The sequence below is a fragment of the Taudactylus pleione genome, unplaced genomic scaffold (genome assembly GCF_031769625.1).
Source record: "Taudactylus pleione unplaced genomic scaffold, aTauple2 ptg000987l, whole genome shotgun sequence".
Lineage (NCBI taxonomy): Eukaryota > Metazoa > Chordata > Amphibia > Anura > Myobatrachidae > Taudactylus > Taudactylus pleione.
In genome coordinates, this window is record NW_028285388.1 from 774,237 (window position 1) to 801,420 (window position 27,184).

At 47.4% G+C, this 27,184-nt stretch overlaps 1 protein-coding gene across 5 annotated transcripts in view; it reads left to right on the forward strand.

Moving 5' to 3' along the window:
* The window catches only part of CEP128 (centrosomal protein 128), a 158,600-nt gene extending 132,084 nt beyond the window's left edge, over positions 1-26,516 (forward strand). For all 5 annotated transcript variants that reach the window (XM_088460891.1, XM_088460890.1, XM_088460889.1 and 2 more), the window contains 4 exons: positions 722-799; positions 4,409-4,522; positions 17,634-17,742; positions 25,043-26,516. In XM_088460891.1, the coding sequence (XP_088317017.1) occupies positions 722-799; positions 4,409-4,522; positions 17,634-17,742; positions 25,043-25,128 (387 nt within the window). In that variant the 3' untranslated portion in view covers positions 25,129-26,516. The remainder of the gene's footprint in view (positions 1-721; positions 800-4,408; positions 4,523-17,633; positions 17,743-25,042) is intronic.
* The last annotated feature ends 668 nt before the right edge of the window (positions 26,517-27,184 follow it).

A 27,184-nucleotide genomic window follows, 5' to 3' on the forward strand; every position in this document is an offset into this window, starting at 1 on the left:
ATCTATACACTCGCTTTAAATCATATAGAGGATCTGTTTGAATTGCAGCATATTCAGGGAAATTGGATTCTCTGTGAATTGCTGATCCTATAGGCCTGAGATAATTTGTAATTTAGCAGCGTGCTGGCAGTCTCGGCGGAGACACAGGTACCTCCTAGAAGTGACACCTCTATCAGTGCGTTTGCTGCCGGCCAGGACCTTCATTTACCTGCTTACAGACGGTGCCTCCAGGCAGCTCGTTTACATGGGTGCTGGTTTATTCTAAAGGTGCGTATCCACTAGACGATTAAAGTGAGCATCGTAATCGTTCTATCAACATCATAATCATTCAATTGCTCATTAATCGTTTCGTAATCATGCAGTTTAATGTCGAAAACGACCAGCGATACGCGCTCCCATTGGTCGTTTTCAACATCAATCATCACCTGAACATGCCGGTGAGTCTGCCGATAACGACAGATTGGGCATGTTCGGGGATGAGGGAGGGTGCCTGCGCTGAATGACATATCGGTCAGTGTGGGCACCTACAGGATAAGGAACGACTGTACGATTACAATGTTGTAATCGTACTGTCGTTCCACTATGGGCAAGTGGATGCACATATTAAGATTGTGCTTCCCATGAACTACCTGCACCTATCTCTCCTCACGTGACACACGTGATGCAGACATGTAGATAGACAGGGGCATTAATTCCGTCATCCTGGTTTATGCTTTGACAGAGTACGCGGATGGCTCTGGATCACCTCGAGTCTGTCCCGGAGAAGCTCAGCCTGTTGGATGATATGAAGGATCTAAGTGTGAGTATACAAGGGATTTTCTGTAACCTATATACAGAGAGGTGAGTTACAGCCATCCTAATAACAATGTAACCAATTTATGGCCAAAGGAGGTGTCCTTCAACTTCACCTTCTATATTAATGATAACAAGATGTGCAAACCTGGTTAATTATATTGTTGCTCCATTTATGATATAAAATGGTCAAATGCTGAAAATGAACCAGGAGAGGGAGACATGCCACTAGAATCTCCAGCACACAAATACATAGGTTATAAACCATCTGTAAATATAACCAACCTGTATGTCAGTCTGGCAGTTGCTCAGTAGAGCAGAGGGGAGGCCCCGCCCCCTGCCCCGCCCCCTGGCTCTCATGCACTGGAGCCTTCAGGATAGAGCACAGGGCAGAATGTACAGTAAGTCAGCACAGCCACCCAGTCATCTCCCCCCATGCAGAGACAGGGCCCACACACAGCCCCCACATATCACTACACCCCCAGAAACAGAAGCGGGCATCCGTAAAATCACACCCCCATGTTTTGCCTTCAATTGTATTTATATGCCACCGGTCACTGAATCTTTAGAGAGTAGGGGCAGAAATATGGGGGGGGGGGGGAGGGGTAGAGAGAGATATGTGGGAGGGGGGCAATAGAGGGAGATAAACAGTTGGGATAATAAAGGACAGGGAGAAATGGAGAGACAGCCAATGCTGGGTATAGAAGGCTGTGAGCCAGTGAATGAGGGGTCTGTAGTGCTGGTAGTAACATAAGCTTACACTGAGATAGTTTGTGTAAATCTGACCCCCGCTGGTTGTACGCACGTCGTCACACAACAGCATCACTCCATCAGCAGAACCGCCTGATACTGAGGGGGAGGTGTATCAAATCTTCTAATGAGGACAGCTGAAGACCATTCCCATGACAACCTTTCATTGTACAGAATGTACTTGATAAATGATAGGTAGAAGCTGATTGGGTGCTAGGGGCAACCAAGGTTTGATACATCTCCCTACAGTATTCCACAAATATAAAGTCATTAAGCCCCAAATACGATATGATATTTTTGATGCTATAAGTACGTAGCATTGTATCACGTTACTTGAAACACTTTTTTTTTGGATATTAAGATTATGGCCAATATCAAATGCATTGAGGGTTGTAGTAATCCGGAGGATTTCTGCATTCCTCCAATCAGTACATAGCGTGTTATGTGTGAGCGGCTGACAGTTACATATATGTACAGCAATAACCTGCCCCTTACACTGTAATACTCCATCTTCTTACAAGAACGCAGAAAGCGCGCTCTGTTCTTACATACCGTCAGAACACTGGAAGGTTTTGTCAGCGGTAACAAATGTTTGCTCTACAAAAGAGAAACCCAAGAATGTGGGGGTGTTACCTTTAATCTCTGGACCCCAAGCGCTTAGAAACGGCAAGGAATGCGCATTTGTAATGAATAGCCCCCCACCCCAACCCCCCCCCCCCCCCAGGACATTTGTATTCACAGATGTGAGGAAATATTCCGGTGTAAGGGAACAAAGGGGGGAAATACTGTACGAAGCGACCTTGAGAAAATGATCTGAATGGGGCTGGCATGAATGAGTCCCATTCTTTAGCCCGGCAGTGTCAGCGCTCGGCTATAGTGCAGCTCAGACCTACAGCCACAATTGGGGCCTGTGGAGGCTGCTGGGAACGCACGGACACAGCTATGAGAAATGCATTGTTCCTTTCACTCACGTCTCACACTTCTTTTCCATGGGATTAGCTTGCTGCATTTTGACATTTCTTTCATATTTGTGAGGTGGACCGTTCCACAGAGAGCCAAATAATAACATATAGGAGAACAAGCGCAATTAGCGGCGCCCAACGCTTGCTATTACGCGCTGGTGGGTTTAGTACTGGCTCCGGATATTGATGGGAAGAACTTTTTGGTCATGCTTATGTACTCTGGTAGTGTTATTCTACAAGGATTTGTTTTATCGGTACAATTAAAGTGATAAAAAAAAAAACAACCCCTCCTCTCTCCCATATGTTGGTATGTGAGCTGTGTGATGGAAATGGGAAACAGGTGTGGCGCCATGGTTACGCTCTGTGTATCACAAAAGACTGGGGAAGCTTTGTACAGATATAACCGTGACTAGCAGAGAATCATGCTTTGGCCTCTGGTCATTGTGCAAGAACTGAGGCCAATACAATATATAGAGAATCCTTTATGAGGAAAAATCTATTTCATCACTGCTCAAATACAACATTCTGCTTTTACTATTATTTTATGCCGAGGCCAGAAAACTTTTTTTTTTTGTGTGTGTGGATAACTTGTGATCTTTAATTGAGACTGGTTTAGTAGATGTGTCTCTGTATGCAGATGGAATATTCTGGGGAGCGAGGGGGTTGCAGTTAGGATCATTAGGGTGATTGAGCAGCCGGGACCCATCTTTGTGTATGCACCAGTAAGGGATAAGGGATGTGTCTAGGTATTAGAAATCACTGGCATGGTGCAGTCACATGACTTATGACGACGGACACTAGCGGTGCAGAAGAGACATCCATGACTTATGACGACGGACACTAGCGGTGCAGAAGAGACATCCATGACTTATGACGACGGACACTAGCGGTGCAGAAGAGACATCCATGACTTATAATGATGGGCACTAGCGGTGCAGAAGAGACATCCATGACTTATAATGATGAACACTAGCGGTGCAGAAGAGACATCCATGACTTATGACGACGGACACTAGCGGTGCAAAAGAGACATCCATGACTTATGACGACGGACACTAGCGGTGCAAAAGAGACATCCATGACTTATGACGACGGACACTAGCGGTGCAAAAGAGACATCCATGACTTATGACGACGGACACTAGCGGTGCAGAAGAGACATCCATGACTTATGACGACGGACACTAGCGGTGCAGAAGAGACATCCCTGACTTATGACGACGGACACTAGCGGTGCAGAAGCTGCTGCTGAGGAGAGCGGATAATTGTGTGAAATGCGTTAGTAATGAATATCGCACATGCTCGCTGATTACTAGGCATAAGGGCAGTAACATGGGCACACACTTTCCATGGTAGCAGCACTCAGGAGTAGCGAATTTCTTATTCAAGGGGCACGAAGCGATACCACACAAACAGGAATTTGGCCACTTACGACAATGGAGTTGATTCAGAGTCGCATGAGAGTCCGTTTTACAAATGGACCTTGTAGTTCTGCGTATGCTCCGTATCTGAGCCGGCGGATGGTTCCGAGTCGTGCGTTTCTCGGTCACATCTCCACTTGTAGTTGAAGTAACTGGGTGTTAACGGGGCAGTCACACATAGACTAAGGTTAGTGAGGGCAGCAGTTTATGCCTTGTGACCAGTCTGATGGCAGATGAAGGATTGGGCTGGTGCACATGCTCGCTGACAGTGATTACTGCTATGAATCTGGTATATGGATAGTGGTGGTGCGGACACAGAGACATGTACAATTCTGCGTACAGGCGAATATGCCCAATAAAAATGTAGTTGCGGCCGACTGGCGTGAGTCTCTGAATCGGCCACAATATACTCCATGGCCAGGTGTCTAGTGTGTGACTCAGGGTCCTAGAGAGGTCTGATTCACTGTCCTGTGTTCTGTATAGGACTCCCATCTACAGCGAGAGGTGATGGAGGAAAGGTACGCTCAGTACCGGGAGATCGTCGGCTCACTGCAACAACAGCTGGAAGACTCCAAATGCAGAATCCAGGAGTACAGGGTAATCTAAATGTCACCATTCTGTATATACATAATATATATTCAGTCCTGATGCGATTACAGGTCATGCATTCACCTCCAGTGGGGGAACCTTCTATATACACATAATATATATTCAGTCCTGATGCATTTACCTCCAGTGGTGGAACCAGGGTGGGGCGATGGGCAGGCTGCCCGTCTCTGCACCACCTACAGTAGTGTCCGGCAGCAGAGAGGCGTACCAATGTCGCATAGAACTCTGATAGGCGCATGGTCCGGGTCATACAACTGTCATTTTTCAAACACAACCTGTGACATGGAAGTTAGTAGCTGATTGATACTTTATCTCTCTCCAAGCTTTGATAAATCTCCCCCTATAGACCTTCTGGCGCCAACTGGATGAATACAAATAATGAAATACTGTATTATAACAAATAACCCCAAGGACAAATTCCGATTCCCTTAGGGCGAGATCTGCCTCTTTACATTGGTACAGTAACAAACAAAACAATAATGTGAACGCTGGTCCTATCCCAGGTAAATATATTATTTATAAACCCACAATGAGCTAAATTAAAATGATATAAGAAAAGGTAAACGGATATCCACTAATATTATCACTGTAACTTTACCAATGCACAATAACAGTCATGTACAGGTGTAACTAGGGACTGATAGTCCTATACAGCTGTAACTAGCCGCTGACTGTCCTATGCAGGCGTAACTAGGGACTGACTGTCCTATACAGGCGTAACTAGGGACTGACGGTCCTATACAGGCGTAACTAGGGACTGACGGTCCTATACAGGCGTAACTAGCCGCTGACGGTCCTATACAGGCGTAGCTAGCCGCTGACGGTCCTATACAGGCGTAGCTAGCCGCTGACGGTCCTATACAGGCGTAGCTAGCCGCTGACGGTCCTATACAGGCGTAGCTAGCCGCTGACGGTCCTATACAGGCGTAGCTAGCCGCTGACGGTCCTATACAGGCGTAGCTAGCCGCTGACGGTCCTATACAGGCGTAACTAGCCGCTGACGGTCCTATACAGGCGTAACTAGCCGCTGACGGTCCTATACAGGCGTAACTAGCCGCTGACTGTCATATACAGGTTTAACTAGACGCTGAAAACTGCCAAACACAAAGGAAATAACAGCATAGTGATGACCGACCAAAGCTCTAATCAATGGTTTGATATAATGTAACCAGCTCTGTACCCCGGCATAAGTGCAGATCGGATCGCCTCTTCTACAGCCGGGGCACAGAGCTGAGCGGCACGGTCATATGTGATGCCACCTCACCAGCTGAAGCACAGTTGGCTCCGGTTGCATCACATGTGACGTCGCCAGGTAATTGGTTAAAAGACGATTCACAATATATGGGATTAAGAAAACAATTTTTAACCACATAAATTCCTCTCTTTAAAATATGTATTTGGAATTTCTGCTGTGTTTTATACATACTGAGAAGGTATTTCAGCCAATATATTATGGTGAAACGGGTTGGGTACGGCATACTGGTGCTCGGGGTCCTGACAGGGTTAGGACACAGACCCTCTCCCTACCCTAACCCTCCATCCCTGGTGCCTCCCCCCTCCCTACATCCTAACACTCCCCCTAGTGCCTAACCCCACTGCTTACCTTCGGGATGCCGGAACGGAGATTCTGACAGGTGTGGGATACCGGCGCCAGCATTCTCAGCGCTGCAATCCCCGTGGTCGGGATTATGACTGCATCCATGGTGAAACCGCTGCTGTGTAATTAATCCAAAACCTTGATTGGCAATGGCTATTACAATATGGACTCAAGATTCTGATAAAGCTGCATGCTAGGCAAAGAAGGTCGTCTATTTATACCTGCCATTAACACCAGTGTTTGAACCACTTAACTAATGATTTTTTTTCGGCAAAAGCAGCCAGTAATTGCCGGGTCCGCAGGGGAGTCAGAAGAGATCCGCTCTGCACGAGTAGAATGGATTTCCTCTTCAAAAACACATTGGGCGCTGCGGTCGCACCTTGTCAGCTGACGCACAATTGGCTGCGTTCGCATCCCATGTCACCATGTCAGTGAAGTGGTGAAATCCAGCTGTGCCCCTTTGGATTATAACATCTTGGACTAGAGCAGAGATCTGGGAAATATTGGGATATGAATTGTTGAATAACAGGTGGATGGACTGGCCTCTCTCATTAGTTACAGCTACTGTATCACAGTGCACAGACAAAGAGATGGAATGTGCTGTGCATTGTGGGCCGGGAGCAGTATGTAGTCTCTAACTTGTACCTACTGGATGGGTAGGAGCGATACCTGCTGAACTCCCCTAGCATGTAGTCAGATAGCAGGCACTGCCATGGTGGGCAGCCTGTACTCACACCAGCACTCTCTGAGGTGCAGGTAATCGGTGATAGTCAGGACAACGCGTTTCACACCTAGAATGACGGGTCTTCCTCAGGGATGGTCCTGGGAGTTGGAAATTAATAGGGATCCCTGTGACACGTGGTTCGTGTTCCCCCATCTGTTTCCACTTGTGAATATCAGAATCCTGTGACACAAGGATGACCACATTTGCTTTTTACATCTTGGATTTCTTTGCAAGTTTTGGGGCCATTATATTTGCACTTAAAAGTTTAGTTATGGCCCGTACAGGCGGAGTGATCAGACAATGATCAGATACTGTTGTCTGATCGTCCTGCATGTGCTGGATGTTTGATATCGAACATCCAGCACATGCACCAACCCCCAAACAGCTATAACGACCTGCGATCAACAATCGCGGGTCCCTATAGTAACCAGGCTAACCTGGTCGATATCGACCAGGTTGGCTTGCATGCAGGGGCGATGGTCGATATCGACCATTCGTGCCTGCACATCGACCATCGTTTGGAGGTTGAATGGGGCCCAAAAACAGGACAATATGATTGCAGGACGATAAGAACGATACCGTTATCAAAGTTGGGCCGAGTGTACGCACCATTACACTGTGGCAAGTTCTAGTCCCACTGTAACATTACTGCCCATATGTCTGCCATTCATATCACAATCTCCTTATTGTTACACATCCTAATGCCATTGCCTGCACAGTATCGGTTAGCGCTGGTAACATGTGCAATAATTACATTGTTAATCTGCCCTGGACACATTTTTCCAAATATTAGCTCTTGAAAAAGATCTCCTGATTTTAGTTGATACAAATCCAATCTGACTTTAAAATCTGGTCAATCAATAATCTACACTTTTATTTTTAGCAGAGAACATGACATCTGTGTAAATCTGTTTGACTGACAAAATATCTAAGGGGAAAAGAAAAATCAACCTGAGCTACTCAAATTAGAAACGTTCCTTGGGTTACTATTAAATGGCACTTGCAACAGGGGGAAATTTTCTTTCTTCCAGAAAAAAAAAATAATCTTTTTTTTTTTCCCCAGGTCAAGAGCTAAGTCCTCCGTAAGTAAGGCCATGTTGTCTCTGGCTGGGAACGGCATGACACAAGTGCCATGTAATAATCAGAACATGGGAGAACGGTCTTTGCAGATCATCCCTATGATAGTCATAGTACACAGAGAATATCCTGCTGCATGTCTCACTGGGACAGAGCAATATATCAAAAGATGTTTTCCTGTTATCGGTGAGAACTCCTACTGGTGTAGAAAGCCCCAATTACAGTTGTTGTAATGTAAAATATTAAGGTGCAAACAGCGTGCCTACAGAAGCCTACCAGTACAAAGACACAAGAGCAGGGTGCAACATTCTTTCTAAACACAGAAGAATTTTATAGGAACCAAAGGGTCTGATTCATAGACGGAGCCAAAGGCTATTACGCACGCAATAGAGCGATTGTTTGCCATCGTGCATGCACCGCACGTGCGCAGCCATCGCACTGCAATTACGGACGCACAAAGGAATCCATCACAGAGTGAGCGACCAGCTGTCAGCGTTTGGGGGAGGTCAGAAGGGATGTTGTCAGCATCCTGGTGAGCGAGATGCAGATGGTCGAATTACTGGCGCTGGAATCCCGACAGCAGAATCCCAGCCGCCAGCATCCCAAAGGTAAGTATCGAGGGTAGGTATAGGCACCGTGGGGGTTAGGGTTAGGCACTAAGGGGGGGGAGGGTTAGAGTTAGGCACTAAGGGGGAGGATTAGAGTTTATGAACTGGGGAGGTTAGGGTTGGGCACTGGGGAGGTTAGGGTTAGGCACTGGGGAGGTTAGGGTTAGGCACTGGGGAGGTTAGGAATCGGGGAGAGAGGGTTAGTGTTTGCTTACCTAGAGGGGTCAGAATTCAGACTGTTAGGATACTGCTGTCTGTATTCTGACCAGCATCATTCCGACCGCCGGGGTCCCATACCCAACCCGGTAAGAAAATGCAGACGTGTCTGTCAGTTTAAACGCCGTTACATGTGTGTGCATATATTAGCCACTGCGAGGGCATGTGCAGCTCTGCGTGTCTGAAGAGCTCCCAAGGCTGCGGCAGGTCAGATCTGCCGCTAGGGTAAGATGACCCCCGATGAGCATTGATGTTACTGATATTTACGCAGGTAAGGAGGCAGCAGGGGGCGTCTTTATGCTCAGGTGATCTTTGCAAACATTAGCATATTAATGCAGCTGTGATCACATTAGCAGCCATCTCTGAATCAGGCCCAGAGTCCAGTCCTTTCTACAGAGGAAGTAGAAGATCTTCAGTAGTAGGACAACCCCTTTGTGAAATACTACAGAACATCTACCAACAAAGTTCTTGATCAACAAACTCATGATTTCCCGCCTTGAATATTGCAACCTCCTTCTGCTCATCAGTAGTCATCAAGACCCCTGTACACTTCCCACCCTTACTCATCTGACGCTCTTCTCCATCAATCCCTTTATTGTCATCACATTAGTTTCAGAATAAATTCAAGGCCTTGTCTGAAAGTCCCTCTAAAACTCCTATCCCACCTGTAATTCCAACCTCACCCACCACTATCTTGTGCCTGTTCCAAGACCAAACAAAAGGAGAAGAAACGTCCGTTATCTAGGTTTTTCCTACAGAACAATAGAAAGAAAACCTTATTAACTATTATATTCACTATAAAGGGATGAAGTCTACAAGTTCACCAATGAAAGATAGGACATAGAGACATACTCTACAGGGGCTGCAGCTGAGCAGACATGATTGCATTGATAAAGCTTGTTCAACGTGTGTACAGTGCAAGACCTGGCTTTAGGTTGCAAAGTTCTGTAGGCCATGGTTCCCTGTAATTCTCATTTTCTGGAGGTGCTGACTAGAGGTGGAAATTACCAGTCTTACTGCTAATTCCTTGTTCTGATAGAAATCCTCTTTTCTATTGCAGGATCCATAGGGTATCCACAGGATACCTTGGGGTATAGGCGATGGCTGTAGTCATCGGGCACCACAGAGTTAATTTTCATCTCCCAGGATGCACTTGGGGTCCCTCTTCTATACCCCACCCCTAGGCTTAAGGCACCTTCAGTTTCGTAGGTGCCCGGCACGGAGTCAGGTCACTATTCAGAGGTGGGCTGTTTAACACAGCCCCTAAAGATCTCTTGCTACAAGCTTAGAGCGGATAGCACAGACAGTCCAATACGACGTCCGTGCTATTGCTCCTCAACCCCGCCGGCACCAGGACGCCGGTACTGATCCGGGGATCCTGGCGGGATTCCAGGGCCTCAGCTAGCGGAGACCCTGGAGGATCCCTGCACTGTGGCCAGATTCACGGGGGTTAAGGTAAGCGACGGGTACCCGCCAATTCACAGTCTTATTGTCCCCAGGGTAGGGGGCTCCCTGGGGACGGCCTACAGTGGGACCAGGCACCCACTGGACCACCAGGGACATCGGGCTGGTGCAGACACTGCAGTGTCCCGGGGGTCAATTGCAGGCCAGGGGAGAGTGCCTTCCCTGTCACACAGCCAGCGCCTCCCCCGCTGCTCACAGCGCCTTTCCACAGCGGTCTGGCAGGCTGTCCCAGCGTTGCTCCCCCGGGCCTGCCTCCTCTGTATTGCCGGCGGCCATTTTCTATAGGAAGAACGCTGGTCTCCTTGGCGGCTACGCGGTCCGGGTCGCCCTGCATACCTCTCCTCAACGATAAGGTCATTGTGTGCAGCACTATTCCTACCAGCCTCTGTGTTTGTGTAGTTGATTATAGTGCCATTATGTAGATGTGTGCATTATATGTGACTTTACTATGCTAGCGCTGTCTGTCTGTATACCTTTTCTGTCAGACTATATAATAATGTCCTTTTCTGTAGCCCTCACAATAAGTGTTGTAAGGGTGCTTAATATACCTCACATTTGTGTATATATACTTATTGTGTAGTTTGTCACAAACTGTGCCCACTTCCTTCATTGCTATGTCTGTCAGTGAGGATGATGTGCATGTTTCTACCCCAGTCCTGCTGTCCAGTAATATCAGTCAGTACAGGTGGTGTCAGGGTGTGTGTGTTATACCTCACGTATGTGTGGTTTGTCAATTACAGTGTGTGCTACTCTGTTCCCGCCCTGCGGTCTCGCTGCAGGGTGAGGTGTGGGAGACATGGTGCAAGAGGTGTTGTTATCGTCCAGGCCCCTCTCGTCTCAGCCACCTCGTAGAGGCCTTCCTGGACATCCTTTGCTCTGGCATTGACATTCCTAACACGTTTGGCTGTACCACCTGTGTTTTCCCCGATGGGGTTTCCATAGTAGTCTGTTTTGTCCTCATAGGCAGGTTCCCTCTGCGCCTCCTACATGGGTAAATACCCTCTCTACTACAGGGCACACCCTGGTGGATTGTCCTCCAGGTTCTGATGCTGGGGGATACACCCCTTGGACTGGCCTTGAGGCCTATGCCGTCGTCTAAGTCTAACCGATGACATGACATCTGGGAGATTCTAGATGTCTCTGACTCGAGCCTCTCCATGAGAGGCGGAGACAAAGTTTTAAGTTACCGTTCTGCCTTGGTTTTAGAGGAGGCCGAACACCAGCTTCTCAGTCTACACGTGCTCTGGGCCTGATTCAGAGCCGGACGCACTGACAGAGCGCTCGCTCTGAATCAGGGCCGGCCTTCTGTTTTTTTAGAGCGACCTCCTGGCTGCTCGCATAGCTGTGGGTGACCACCCACAGCTATAGCGAGCGGCCAGGAAGATGGTCGCGATGGTCAAGACCATCGCGACCATCGGGCTTGCGACAAGACCCTTGTGGTAGGGTCTCTGAGCCGAAAGCACTCTAGGGCTTGTGGCAACAACAGAGCCGAAAACACTCCCACTGACATCACTTGTGATGTCAGTGGGGCCGGCCCCAGACAGTAGGCATTCCCATCGGAACGCCTCCGTCTGGGCAGCCACTCCCCCGGCCCGCCCACCAAAGGGGGCATGCGGTCACTCAACATCGACAGCATGCCCCCTTTGGTACGAGACCCGGAGCGACTGTTTGCCCGTCACTATCCGAGTCTCGTGCATGTGCATGACGGAGCCGGCTACGTCGTACGCATGCGCACTGGGCCACCATCGACCCGCTTGCGAGCGCTCAGCGCTCGCGAGCGGGTCTGAATCAGGCCCTTTGTTCGGTGAAATTAGGGTAACTGTGGAATTTCCTTTATCTGAAGTGGAGCACATGGACAATAACAGCCTCAAAGGTGTCTGGTTTATCCCTTTTCTGAGGAACATTGTACCTACTGGGAATCACCTCCAAATGCAGTAGATTCTCACGTACTGCGCTCTTAAAAGTGCTGCTTTACCTGTGCCGTCCATATCTTCCCTAGAAGATACTACGTATACTAAGATCGATGTATTCTCTTTCAGGGGCTGCCTCCAGGCTGGCCTTGGCTATCTCCTGGGTGGCCTAGACTTTGGAGTTCTGGGTAGACTCCTTAGTGGAGTCCTTCCTTCAGAGGCTACCAGAGATCAGGTCAGTCTGGTGGGTAAGCTTCGTGATTCAGCAGCATATACATATTAATGAGGCTTCTTTAGATGTCAGTTTCTTAGCTTCCCGGCTGCTGCTGTGTCAGCTTGCCGTTCCTTATGGCTGTGCTCTTGGAGAGCAGACGCGGACTCTAAGAAAGGATTAAAGTGTTTGCCTTATAATGGTGAAATCTTGTTTGGTCCGGATGAGACAAGATTGTGGATACGTTGGGATCGGTTAAGTATGCGTGTCTGCCTTCGGTATATACTACTTCTGGATCCTGGACCTCGTCCTTTCGGCCGCAAGGTAAGCCTATGGGTCAGTCCTTTCCTAGGCAGACAGTTCTCAAAGACTATCAAGCCCAAGCAACGGGCCTGGAGTACAAGTCCTCAGCCGGACAGGACGGGCTCCCCTTGAGGGATGCCAGGGCGGGAGGCCGACTTCTTCAGTTCACCCAGTGCTGGTGTCAGACCACCACAGACACTTGGGTAAGAGAAGTGGTCTCTCACGGGTTCGTCCTCTTCTTACGCAGAAGGCCTCCCCATCAATTTTTCTGCACAGGCCCTCTGTCAGACTATGACAAGGCCCTACAAATCCACAAAGTAATGCAATCCTTGCTTCTAGCAGGAGTCATGGTACCTGTCCTGTTCCCTCAGGGAGGAATGGGTTATTACTCCACTCTTTCTGGTTCAGATATCGAACGGAGCTTATCGGCCTATCCTCTCTCTCAAGTCCCTGAACAAATTTCTCAAGGTACCTTGGTTGAGGATGAGAACCCTACGTTCCATTATACAGGCTATGGAACCTGGGGATTTTATGGTGTCGCTGGATATTCCAATTGCTTCCTCTCACCAGCTTTTTCTCAGGTTTGCTATATAGCAGCAACATTTCAAGTTTCGGTCTCTGCCGTTTGACCTCTCTACTGCACCTCGTGTGTTTCCCAAAGTTATGTCTGTCCTGGCGGCCCATCTGCGGCCGCAGGGTTTCCGCCTGATGCCTTACCTGGACGACCTCTTGCTGTTGGCAGTGTCTCCAGAAGTACTTCACCGCCATCTGCAGCTACCCATGTCTGTGTTTCAGACATGCTCCATCTGGGAGCTCTGTTGGATTCACAACAGCAAAAGATCTTTCTGACCACAGAAAAGATCTCCACTTTGCAGACGCCAAGTACGCAGATGCCTAAGCAGTTGCCGAGCGTTAATCCACTCAACTCTGCAGATGCTGGGATCCACGGTATTGACATTCCACATGGTGGAATATGCCCCGTGTAATGCCAGGCCTCGGCAGAAATTGATCCTCTCAAAGTGGAACGGATTACCCCATCTGATAAAAGCATGTACGATGGTGCTCTCTCCGGAGGTGCGTCTGTCTACAGACATGTCACCTCACTGAAGGGCGCTCCTTTTGGACTCCGGACTGGGTCCTCCTGACAACAGACACCAGTCTCCGGGGTTGGGGCATAGTGACAGGTCCACACTCTTTTAGGGTCGGTGGACAGCAGTGGAGTCTGCCCTACCAATTCACATATTGGAACTTCGGGCAGTCTTCAGGGCCCTCTAGCAAGCCAGACTCCTACTTAACGGAAATCCTGTGCAGGTTCAGTCAGACTACGCCACGACTGTGGCTTACATCAACCATCAAGGAGGAACTTGAAGTCAGGCAGCAATGACAGAGGTGTCACGCATTCTGACATGGACAGAAGGCAGCCTCCCAGCCGTATTGGCAGTGTTCATACCAGGAGTACTCAACTGAGAAGCGGACTTCGTCAGCCATCAAGACATTCATCCAGGGGAATGGTCTCTTAATCAAGAAGTGTTTCAGCTCCTAGTGGACTAGTGGGGCCTCCCTGTGGTAGACCTTATGGCCTCCCGAAAAATTCACAAGCTGTCTGTGTATGTGTCCAGAACTACAGACGCAGAGGCTCTCTTGGTAGACGCTCTGTTAGTACGGTGGACCTTCCAGTTTGCATACCTGTTTCCTCCATTCTCCCTTCTTCCTTGAGTACTTTGAAAGTTCAAACAAGAGGGAGGCACGATCCTGCTGGTGGCCCAGACGTCACTGGTACTCAGATCTTCTGAGTCTCTACGTCGACACTCCGTTGCTGTTGCCTCAACGTCCAGACCTGTTGTCTGAAGGTCCTTGCCCTTACCCGGACCTGGGTCATCTATCTTTGACGGCGTGGCTCTCGAGACATCCTTCCTGAGGTCCAAAGGGTTTTACCTGCTCTGTGGTTAACACCGTGCTCAGGGCTCGGAAACCTGCTTCTGCCAGGATTTACCGCTGGGTGTGGCATACCTACTAGTAGGGTGTCGTCCTAAAGGGTAAGATCCGCAGGTGTTTCAGAGATCCAGAGTTCTGGCTTTACTGCAGGCGAGCTTAGTTCGAGGTCTCCGTCTTGCCTCATTAAAGGTGCATGTCTCTGCCCTGTCGTTGTGGTTCCAGTGTAGGATTGCTCCTCTTCCTGATATCAGCACCTTTATGCAAGGTGTTTCGAATTCAGCCTCCCTTTGTCCCTCTAGTGGCTCCTAGGGATGTGGCTGTGGTCCTGAGGGCTCTCCAGGGACCTCTATTTGAACCACTATGCTCAGTGGATTTCAATTCACTTACAGCGAGGACTGTGTTTCTTCTGGCTATTGCTTCGGCCAGAAGGGTGTCAGATTTGGGGGCTCTCTCCTGTCGCCCTCCTTTTCTGATTTTTCACCAGGACGGGGCGGTGCTTCGGACTCACCCTGGTTTCTTTCCAAAAGTGGTGTCTAGTTTCCACATTAATGAGGGAATTATAGTGCCGGCCTTTACTCTCCAAGCCTTTTGGCAGGATGTGGTACGTGCTCTCAGGATATATGTGGACCATACCAGTTCCCTTCAGAAGTCCGACTCCTTGTTGTACTTTATGGTTTCCACAAGAAGGGATGGCCAGCCAATGAACAATCTTTGGCTAGGTGGATTCGTATGACGATATCTGAGGCTTGCGCTCATGAGGGCCTTCCAGTACTGTCCTGTTTCTGCTCATTCTTCTTGGTCTGTGGGTCCTTCGTGGGCAGCTCGCCGTGGCGCCTCGGCTGTTCAGCTTTGTAAGGCGGCCATGTGGTCTTCTGTCCATACCTTTTGTGAGGTGTTATGCCTTTTGATACCTTCGCCTCTCAGGATGCTTCCTTTGGGCGGCGGATTCTCCTTTCTGCACAGGAGTGTCCCCACCCTTAAAGGATACTGCTTTGGGTCATCCCCAATGTATCCTGTGGATACCTTATGGACCCTGCAGTAGAAAATAGGAGATAGGGTTCCACAGGACTCCCACCCTGTCGCACCTGTGCTTCAGGTAGGCTTTGCTCTGTCACCGGTTTGCCGTCTCCTTGCTTGTGAGAATGTGATTCTTGAGTGTTTCAGACTTTCTTCTCTCTCTCTCTTCTCCTCCTCCGGCCTATGGCTTGTTATGTAACTGAAGGTGACTTGGTCTGGGGGAGGGGCTTAGTCAAAATTAACTCTGTGGTGCCCGATGTCTGCCGGCATCGCCTATATCCCAAGGTATCCTGTGGAACCCTATGGACTTCGTAGAAATAGAGATAACAAGGGTAAGTTCTTACCATATCTCTTATTTTTCACTCCTTGTAATGAAATGAAAGTCTCCGCAGTGCTGGCTGTACCTGGGATGTTGTATTTGGAGCCACACTGCAGTGGTAGAGAAGAAGTTTTACTCTTCTCCTACAGTTTAGAGCAGGGCTTCCCAACCACGGTCCTCAAGGCACACTAACAGTCCAGGTTTTAGGGATAGCCATACTTGAGCACAAGTGGCTTAATTAGTACCTCAGTTATTTTGTTTAACCATCTGTGAACAATCATGGATATCACTAAAACCAGGACTGGACCAGGACTGTTGGTGTGCCTTGACGACTGAGGTTGGGAATCACTGTTTTAGAGGTAGCTGAAACCTCTGGGTGATTATTCCCTACATTTCCCTCCTTGTAGATCTGTTTACTGTAACATATGATTTCTATATTGAACCTACAGAAATAAAATAAAAAAAAAATAGCATTTTGGAAACTTCACAAATGTGGTGTCCCTGTCCCCTTCTTCTCGGTATAACGCCCCCTGTCCCCCTCTTCTCGGTATAACGCCCCCATTCATCAATCAGTAGTAAATAAGAAACACCTCTAGAACAGTAATCTGTGAATTGGCGGCAGCACACACCATGCGGGGAGTATTGCTCCTGGCTGCTGTGAAATAATTAACAAGATTCGTGTTTCAGCGTGAGGGGAGAACACAACTGTCTCCCAGATTCTCCTGTGCTCCTGAAGGCAATATTACTTTCATCCAATTAACCCCAAGTGTACCGGGTGAGTACAGAAGGGGTTGTGTTCAGCATACTGTGCGGCCGAAGCCCTGGGATGGGGGATCAGTCTGCCAGAACACAAACGAGGAGGGGGATTGGGGCTCAGTATAAACCCGACACAGTAGGTAGAAATACATGTAAAATGTCACTATCGGGATTTTCTATGCACTAAGTGTAACTCAATAGAGGCCGGTACTGAGTCACACGCAAAAGCGCGTGCAACAGAGTTTAGGCAAACGGCGAGACAAAGTCTTTCCCTGGTGTACATATGTGCGGCCGATTGTGCCAGGACTGAGACGCCCACTGTCCGCGTCCGTAAACGTAGTGATACTGATTGGTGCCTCCTTATACGCCACCAGCGGTCGTAGCATTGACACTTGCACAAGCGCCATAGCAGGTGCAGTGTCTGTGTCTGACTACGGCCTCCTATGCCTGCTGTATGTGTGGGAGCACAGCCGCCATCACTGAAACGTCTGTGACGCTACCATGACACGCCCACTGATTAGCTCACGTTTACATACACTACTAGTCACCGACCAGGAACGCCCATCACATTCCTGATAGCGTCTGACCTGAACGCAGCAGCGCCTATGTGCGTGCAATCTGTGTAACACATCAGCCATAGTGGCTTTTAGAACTTTTTCACATGCACAGTTGCAAATAATCGTTTAATTACGTGAATATCAGCGTCGCGTGCGGCCTACAATCGGGCCCATTGTATCTACAAGGCACATTTCTTACATTTAAATTAACCTTTTTTATTTTTACCAAAAACATGTTGTATATTTAAATAAGAGCAAATTGTATATAAAAAAAAAAAAAAAATTCTCTTGTCTACAGGTGCAATCTATTGATGTCATTTAATGTAAATGCGTTTAGTTGCTCCTGACAGTATATAGAAGTGTCATTCGCCTTTTTGAATATTCTATTTTTGTTTCTTTTTAAAGGAGGAAAAATTAAAAGCAGACGTCCAAAGCGCTCGTCTAACGGCCTTGTCCTCATCTTTACGGGCGAACAGCGGCTTCCTGACCAGCTCCCTGCGCTCAGATTCTAGCTGTAAGTTCCCATTACATGAGAATATTCTAGGTTTATGGTGACAATTCAGGTTCTATATTTGAGTGGTAGAATGATAGAGCCTCAGGCCAAGCGCTGTGGCACAGCAGCCATTGTGGTACCTCACTGCAAATCAGCTTTTCTGTGGTTTGAAGATCAATCATTCGTACAAGTTATCCTGATTATTCAAATGAAATGTGACATTAATCTCTACATGGAGCAGAAATGGCTTCCTCGCTTTTATGCACGTGTACTGCGAAATGTTAGGCCATTTGTGTATTATGTAGCATAGCCCAGTTTCTCAAACCCAGTCCTCATAGAACCCTGGCAGTGCATGTTTTCCTGATCATCTAGCTGGAGCACAGGCGTGTTCATTGACTAAGGCTGGGTGTCACATCAGAAAGATGTGTTTCCCGACCGAAAGAAACGACATTGCAATTGTCCGTACACGCTGAATGATATAGCGCGTGACAGTATCTTTTTCACGTCTTTTCCTCCCAAATATACGTCTTAGGGCCGTATTCAATTAGTTTCGCATCGGCGAGAAAGTTCCGCCTGCCTGACTCTTTGCCGCCTTCGCGTGTTTTGGGTGCAAAAACTTTTTGTGCGCCCTCCCGATTTACTCCGTATTCAGTTGCCAAACAGGCGAAAACGGGACCCGGCGAATAAGAACCAGGCGGAAAGTGCAGGATGAATTGGGGGAATCACTCTGTTCCCCAGAAAAAGATGGGATGGCTTTGGAAATCATTATGGTAGTTTAGTATTAGCCCTAATTGAACTAGTTAGGCTACTTAAGTGGTGGTAATTGCTTGTTATTAGCATCTTGGTAAAAGTGGCGAAGAACGGCATAAAGCAGTGTTTTTTGGTGCAAATAAGTAGTCCCATCACATTTGGGGGCCTGTAAATGGGTACCAGCATATTTTAATGTCTCTAAAGTGAAGTTTTAGAAAAAGTGAAATCCCTCCGTCATACAAGCACCTGCAATCCCCAAAACACTTGGTCCCTTCTTAGAGCACCCCCAGAAGCTTATTTGTTTTTGAAGTTGTCCCCCCACTTGTCATTTTCACCCCAAACTTCAAAGGCATTTTTTGGGGTGTTCCTGTAATTTTTTTCCCCTTTTTTGGGGGTGAATTGTCCTTTGGGGAGGGGGGTGTGTACCAAGGGTTCCGAGTGGTTTCCCAACATCTGCACTCCCAAAATATAGATTTTGCAATTTTTTTCTCCTGCTATTTAGTGGAGAAAAAGTTTTGCCTATGTCAGTGCATTGACTTTTGGCATCAGCGAAAACCGACTGGAATTGGATAGGGAGATAAATTTTCGCAAAAAAAAGGGCGAAAACGGCTTTTCGCTATTAATTGAATACGGCCCTTAGTCGCAAACGAAAGCTACAATCTGCCTCACAAGACTGCAATGATTAATTTGATATGCAATACTTGTATATCTGTGTGCGACTGATCTGTATACCAAGCACAACGGACCTTGCACACAGATATATATGTCACATATTAAATTAATCCGTGCAGTCTCATGAAGCCGTTTGTCGCATCCGTTTGCAACTAAGCTGTATTTCCAGACAAAAAAAAGTCACAAAAAAAAAAAAGACACACTGTGCAAGCCGAGTCAGACGGGACCTGGCTCGCTGGGAAGGGCTGTTTTGTGCGACAGTACAGATGTGTCCACATACAGTATTGCTTCTAACGGATTGCGCTACAAATGATCTCACCTTCGGGGTGTAGTGGGCACTAACGGCAACAGGTGAATTCTTCAAACTATAACATAATTGTTTGGATGTCCCCTGCTGCTCTACACCCCCTCCACTGCAGGATACGTCCGTTCTTAGTTCTGTCACACATGTAGGGGGTTATTGTGTCACTTTATTTTGTTTTGCTCCATGGTAATCCCTCCAGAATCCCCACATAAACGGTGCAGGTAGCTATGGCCCCATTCTGTACTTCCCTCATGTTATTAGGTAGAGTCCTGACTTTATGTCGCTAATGTGTCCTGTCACAGTACTCTCCCTCTTCTACAGCCCATTTATCTTGTATATTTGAGGTACAATCCCTGAAAACACACTTTTTTTGGGGATAACCACAAATATTTAGTATCCCCCGGCTGTATGAAGGAGGGACCACAGTAGATACCTCCGATACCTGCTGTTATCCCTCCATTCCCGCCGGCAGCCGCATCCCCCATAGGTGACTATGGGGGATGCGATGCTGCCAGATTTACCAACAGATATTGGCCCACGTAACTAACGCCATCTGAAGATGGCGTTAGCCACTGCAGCCTATGAGCTACACCGTACATAATTACCCGGCGGGAGGTTCCTCCAGAACCCTCCACGGCTATGACGGCTGTGCAGGTGCGGTCAGCGTGAATCCTTATGCGCAGCAGCCACGGCACTGGCCAGCGGCTCTCCCGGGACATCGCAGGAACCGGCTTCTTTCGGAGCCCGTGTCTCTAATGATACATCGGGGCACTATGATGGCATATTGCAGTGTGATCATGGGCGGTACTGACATGCCCAGATGGCATAGTGATCATTAATAATGGGGGCCTTAGTATTGAGCCAGTGTGTCCTATCCTGGTGTTCTCGCTATGTTATGTTGAATCCTGACTTTCAGACTGCTGTATTATGTAACGGTACTCTCCCAATTTTACTGTTGAGTAAAGATTATCGTTGGCTAACGGGGTCTGTTACGGCACTCTTCCTAATTTATTGCACTTCTTTTATGTAGCTAATGTTGCGGTAGTCTACCCATACGGGTACTGTCTCTAGTTTGCTGATGTATCCCGTCCCAGTAGTCCCCCGTTTTCTTGCGATAAGTCCTGACTTTATTTGGCAAATGTGTTCTGTCACCGTACTCTCCATATTTTATTCGCTTGAGCCCTGACTTAATTTAGCAAATCCATTTTGTCACGGTATGCGCCATATTTTCTCATGTTAAGTACTGACTTTAGTTGGCTAATGTATCCGCCCATGGTTCTCTCCCAATCATCCATCCTGTCCCCTATGGCTCGTCCGTACTCTGCCTGACATAGCATCTCTACAGCTAACACAGAGTCTCCCCCCTTTTAGTCGGGATTTGACATTCGTGACCTTAGGTGAGGTGCAAGAATGCAATGTCTTAGCTTGCAGGAGCTTTTGGCTCTAGCCAAGGTTTATCGATCTACATAATATATATTCTTGAGCTCAAAGTGATGCTAGACGCTCTGCTATGCAGTAACTTCTCTCTTTGAGTCAAGCCCACGCAACTAACGCTATGAGAAAATAGAGAACACTATGACAGTGGCATAGATGGGCCAAAAAGGAGGAGACCAGAGCCCTTTCATAAAGATTGGAAAAAGTTTGGATGTTCTACTTGCAGAAATAAAAATGACCTGGCATTTTCAACTGTGATCATTCCAGTAGTAGTTGAATGGAATGCCGACTTCTAAGCCGACATGCCATTTATTCCAGGGATCAGTCTCTGCGTCTAGTGTTGTGTCACCGACTGTTGTATTTTTTTCCTACCCATTTCCCATACCTTCTCGGGTGCACAAGAAGGCCAAATTAGAGGTTGTTCAGAACTTTTGGTGGCAGTGGATTGGCATGATGTTCAGGGTATGCCAACATTCCAAGCACTGTGATGGCTGCTTCTGAGGGGATGACCTTCTAAGTCCTATCCCACCTTTTACCATAAAAACTTGGATTTTGCTACTTGGCTGTGGAGGCAAAGTGTCCTCTGAGAAGGTCAGTAAGACCATGTTCAAGAACAGGATACCAATGTTTCCGAAATTAACATGAGGTGTGGAAAACAGCAGCTGGTGTGCAGGGAGATAGGTTCACATTTCGGCCCTCACTTAGCATGCCTCGTGTCCTCCTTACAGGATGATCTGGAAGATGGCCAGGATTGTTTTAACCGCCCATGTTCCGCTGGTTGTTCAGTGAGGCCTACAGTTGGTAATTTTTGGCATTGCAGATACCGCCATCATGAATTTAGGTTTTTCACGTGACTGGTGTCTCTCTGCTGGTTCTTCTCTTTACACCATGGGTGTCGGATTTGCCTGCTCTATCTGGTAGGTCACCATGTCTGATTGTTCACAAGGAGAGAGCTGTCCTCCATACCAGGCCTTCATACCTCAAAAAATTGTTTACATATTCCATCTTACCCAGATTTTGTTATCCCTGCTCTGGGGCCGGTTTTCACTTCAACAGTGACTTTCTCTTCCACCTTAATGTAACACAAATTGACGTTGGTAGTTGTAATGGCCTTCTACTGCTTTATGATGCACACAAGATAGGGTGAAACAGAAGAGGATGTGTGAAAACCATTTCTCTAAATCCATCTGTGGGTCATCGTGTTCCCACCACTTCTAACCCTAGCTGTTTTATTCCACTCTGCTGGTGTATGGCTTGAGTGTTTGGTTTGAATCTCCTATGGGCTTGGGTTTAAGCTGAAGGCCATTATGATGGACTGTCCTAGGGAAGGAGAGGACCAACGTTTTACTGTTAAGAATGTGCTGCTCCTGCTACAGTGCTCTCTTCACCCTTAATGTATAGCAACGTTCACCAGATGGTGAGCACTAACAAAAAAAACACCCTATTTTCTATGTCAAATAATAATAATTGAAATGGCTCTGCCTGGTGCTTTGTAGAGACACCTGTAGCTGCAGTTACAGCTGCGAGTGTATTGGGATCTCTCGCAGTGTTACACATCTGGACGCTGCACTACTCACTCATTGTTCTTTGTAATATTGCTGGAACAGTACTGTAATAATAAATCACTATTTAGATTTTGGATAGGATTAAGGTCTGGGCCACCCCGGGACATTGACATTCGTGTCCAATGTCGCTTTGGGTCATTGTCCTGCTGGAATATAAATCCTATCCCTAGTCCTCGGTCTGTTGCAGATGGTAGAGGGTTTTCCTCCAAGACTTCTCCACAGCCCACGCCATCTATTATATCCTATTTTGTTACATTTCCCATTCTGCAAAGCAGAGAAACTTCCCCATAATGTTATAATCCCATCCCTGTGTTTTATAGGAGGGTCAGTGGATTGAGAGACTCTGCAGCGATAAATTTTGCAGAATGATATGTTATTTTAGGTGAATTGTTCTATTTTCTGTTAAATTACTTTACACACTGATTAACCAAATCTATTTTGACCACCAGGAGATTTTATGCAGCTGCTCAGCAGATAGTGCTGACGTGCGATGCCTGAAGGTGAAGGTATACAGAGCCTAATGATGTGCATCACTCGAATTGTTCGAGGGTGGCAGTTGGTAAAAGTGTATACAGAGTGGGCCAGCACACACAAACTAGGCATACTATTCGCTGAGAGGCCATCTGAATTAGACGGCAGATAATCTCAATCAGGGACTGATGCACTGTTGCCCGCCTGTGGGACAGAAAAAGTCTCTCCAGGCCGCTTGAGTATCCAGCAGCCATTTAAAACGGAATGGGATTGAAATTCCGACGGCTGGGTAGCCGCCAGTTCAAATCCTGACAGCGCTAGCCCGACGCGGAGGTCAGTAATCTGACCCTCCCCTCTCTCTCTCTCCCCCCCAACCCTCCTTAAGGTGTGCTTAACCCTAATCTTCTTCTGTTAGTGCCTAAACGAAACACCCCCCCTAACCCTCCTGGCAGGGTCCCTTGCCTCCCCCCTTAGTGCCTAACCCTAAATCCCCCTGGAGGGTCCCTGAACCTAACTTCCCCATCCCCGGCTAAATTGCTACTTACCTCTGGCGCTGGACGATTGGTCCGGCGTTGGGCTTAACATAGACGTCGGTATTTCGACACCTATGTTAAATCCCCTGGCGGGATTGTAGTTTCGGGATTGAGACCGGTGGCCAATGCGTCCGCCCGTCTCATAACTACATACCATTTACAACCACAGCCGTGCACTCACAGCCCAGTTTTTGTTTGCTAGGCCACTCTGCTTCGGATAAATAGGGACATAATATAGTGCACCTGAGAAAGGGCCATGGCCTCATGGGGAAGGGCCAGGGAAGAGATAGGGGAGGCCAGGAGATGCTGGGGATAAATAGGGACATAATATAGCGCACCTGAGAGAGGGCCATGGCCTCATGGGGAAGGGCCAAGAAAGAGATAGAGGAGGCCAGGAGATGCTGGGGATAAAAGAAGAGGAAGCTACAAGTGAGAATGATAATAAACAGGAAAATTGACAGGCCCAAACAGCGCCCCCTGCCCTGCGCCATGGCACTGGTCGCACTACCCTAGTTACGTCCCTGCTACTGCGAGCACCAACAATCATTCCGTGTTCAAAGTCTGTCAGATCCAGTTTTTTACCAATCATTTCATGAGTAATGCACGTCATTAGTTACCTTCACCTTTCCGTTCTTATACAGAGTCAGACATCCTACGTCACCACTGCGGAATAGCTGCTCTGCATAAAATCGACCTGGTGATTATAATAATTTGACCCCTCATTGTATAATGTCATTTAGACTTTTAAAATAATTGTGTTTTGGGGGTTTTTTTTGCTAAAGGGTCTACAAGAGTTTATATTTCCAAAGGTAAATACGGTTGTATTATAAACATATAAGACTGTAGGAATGACTGAAGTTCTGGGAATCTTGAACTGTGAGCAGTGATACACCAGGAAATGGGAACTCTCTGAAGTACGATTGAGAGTTTCTGTGTTTGAGTTTAAATGAGACAAGTCAATGAGCTATGTGTAAACCCCATCTCCCATCATTGTCTCCACGGCTCGGGGGTGACTGGGGCAGATACCACAACTTCCTTTCTACTCCTGGCAGCGAGGTGACCCAGTGAAAAGGTCTGTATGACCCCGGTTCCTTAGTGGAGTGCATTCATCGGAGTACGGAGTACAGATAATCACATCAGGCCCCATTCCTGGATCTCTTCCCAGTAGTAGTATTGTGTGTGTGTATGTGTGTGTGTATATTGGGGGCTTATACAGACGCTCTAGGTGGGCTGTGCCTGTTGGCTCTGTACAGTCCCTGAGGTCTCAGAGATACAAATTACATTATAAAGAGAGAGGACATTCCTTCTTTATATCCTGTCATGTCAAATATACAGTGGCAGGTTTAATGTTCTGTACCAAGAACTGAAAGGAAAATGTACTGTATATGATGGAAAGGGGTGAAAGGGCCACAGATTGGGGGTAGGCAGTAAATATAGAAGTGCTGATCAGCAGAGGGGGCCGCCAGCTACTTGAAGGGTGAACACAAAAAATGAATGGTAAACAATCCTTCAGCCTACAGAACCCATCCTTCCATTACACAACCAATGCTGTATATCCCACGTATCTGACCTCAGTCTCTGCTTATCCCCAGCTCCTGTGAGAAGAGGACGGTCACCGACCTTTGAGGGACTGAAGGATCAGAAGATGGGCATCAGACTGAGCGAGGCTGCATCCTGACGGCCTCCGTACAGTAATACCGGCAATCGCTGTACTCACCGCACTGACTGCTGGCTCCGGCCTCCGTACAGTAACACCGACAATCGCCTTACTCACCGCACTGACTGCTGGCTCCGGCCTCCATACAGTAATACCGACAATCGCCTTACTCACCGCACTGACTGCTGGCTCCGGCCTCCAGCACTATTCCTACAAGAGCTTCGTGTGCTTCTCACTGCAATCTTCAGCCTCCATGTATTTTTTATAATTAACATTTTTATATGAAAACTGTAAAATCCATTGGACTGGCACATCGCCTGCCTTCTGCAATGCCATCCTTTCTTCCCATTAGTCATTCACCCGCAAGGGTTTGGAGTTCTACTAACCTTAGCATAGAAGACCTTTATTCCGATACCTGCACCATTTACTAATAATCTCCTTCTCTTTCACACGTCCATAGTGGTACATGAGCCACTAGCTCCCAAACATGCCTCCGGATGCAGGGGTTTCCCAATATGGTGCTGACTCTAAGCTGGGAGCACAGCAAAAAAGAGCCAGTAACTTTGCACCTTGGTTATACCATGCTGCACTGCAGGGGCATTTGTGAATCCGGCTCTGTGTGCTCAAACCCATCCGTACAGCCGAACTTGTATTCTAGTGTCCCATATACGTGTATGTGTGTGTACATGATTCCGAATTATGATACCTGCTCAGTCCTGTAACGTTATTCCTTATTCATGTACCTGCAGTCCTGTATCATGTGCCTGTTATATGTTTACTGACTTGATTTGCAATGCTGCTTATTTAAAATGTGAAACGTGTTTAAATTGTTAACTAAATTCTTATGTATTTCTGTAAATTATTTTTTAACGCCCATCCACAAATCATTTAAGAAAAAAAATATATAACATTTCTCCAGATTCCTCTGCATTACGTGTATAATGTATTTATGTTTGTAGCCATAGACTCCAATATAGCAGAAAAAATAAATTAATACTATAGACTTAATTGGAATAAATCCTCACTATCTACCCAATGTGACATGGACAGTAATATAGATTAATCACAGTGTGGCTGCCTTTTCTGTTCATGCTGCTAAGTATAGGCCAGGATCATCATCCAGCTCCCAGGCCTGCTGCAGCAGAGAGGCCAGGCCCAATGTTATATAAAAAACCACGGGAACAAGACACAGACAGACACAAAATCACAACCAAAACACAACCCCTGAACAGGGAGACCACAAGGACGCAGCACCGACCCCCCAGATATACCCATCTACAAGAAATTGGAACTTACCTACCAACAATATATGTCCAAAGTCCACAAGAACCACAACCCGACAAACACCCAACCTACACACATAGACTACACAGACGTCCAGGAACTAGACTCCGACATAGACACATCCTTCAGCATACACGAGATAGAAGACCCATCGGACTCTGAACAATACGAAGACCTAGCCAGAAACTCCCTGAGACAAGGGTGGGTCAACACTCTCAGAGACACCTCTGCACTCACCACCACACAGGACAATCCAAAACACACACTATCAACACACCTCACCACCACCTCACCACCAGCAAGATGTACACCCACAAACACAGAAGAACAATGGTCCAATCATTTTTTAGATTTGGAGGCAGGCAGTCGCACCTGCCTATCACCATCACTAATCAAACACCCACACAGCATAAAGAGAAAACTAGACCAACGAGACGTGGATGCAGAGGCGGACACCCGACCATATCCCAAACACCCACCGACCCCCCAACACCCGACAACAAAGGCATCTTCAACCTCAGCTCACGCATCCTCACACCAAAAGACATCATTCTCCTCAACAAAGGCCTCAAGTTCGCACCCAACAACCACCTTAACAAATTCGAAAACTACCTAGACATCAACAGATTTGTCCGCAAACTAACCTTAAAAAAGTACTTCCTATCCAACAAAACCACCTCAGAAACCAACCCTGACAAATTCAAGCACACAACACGAAGACCACCTTCCAAATTCTTCCCCAGCCATCTTAAAGGACATTTCATCAACACCTTCGAACACATGGTAACGGAAG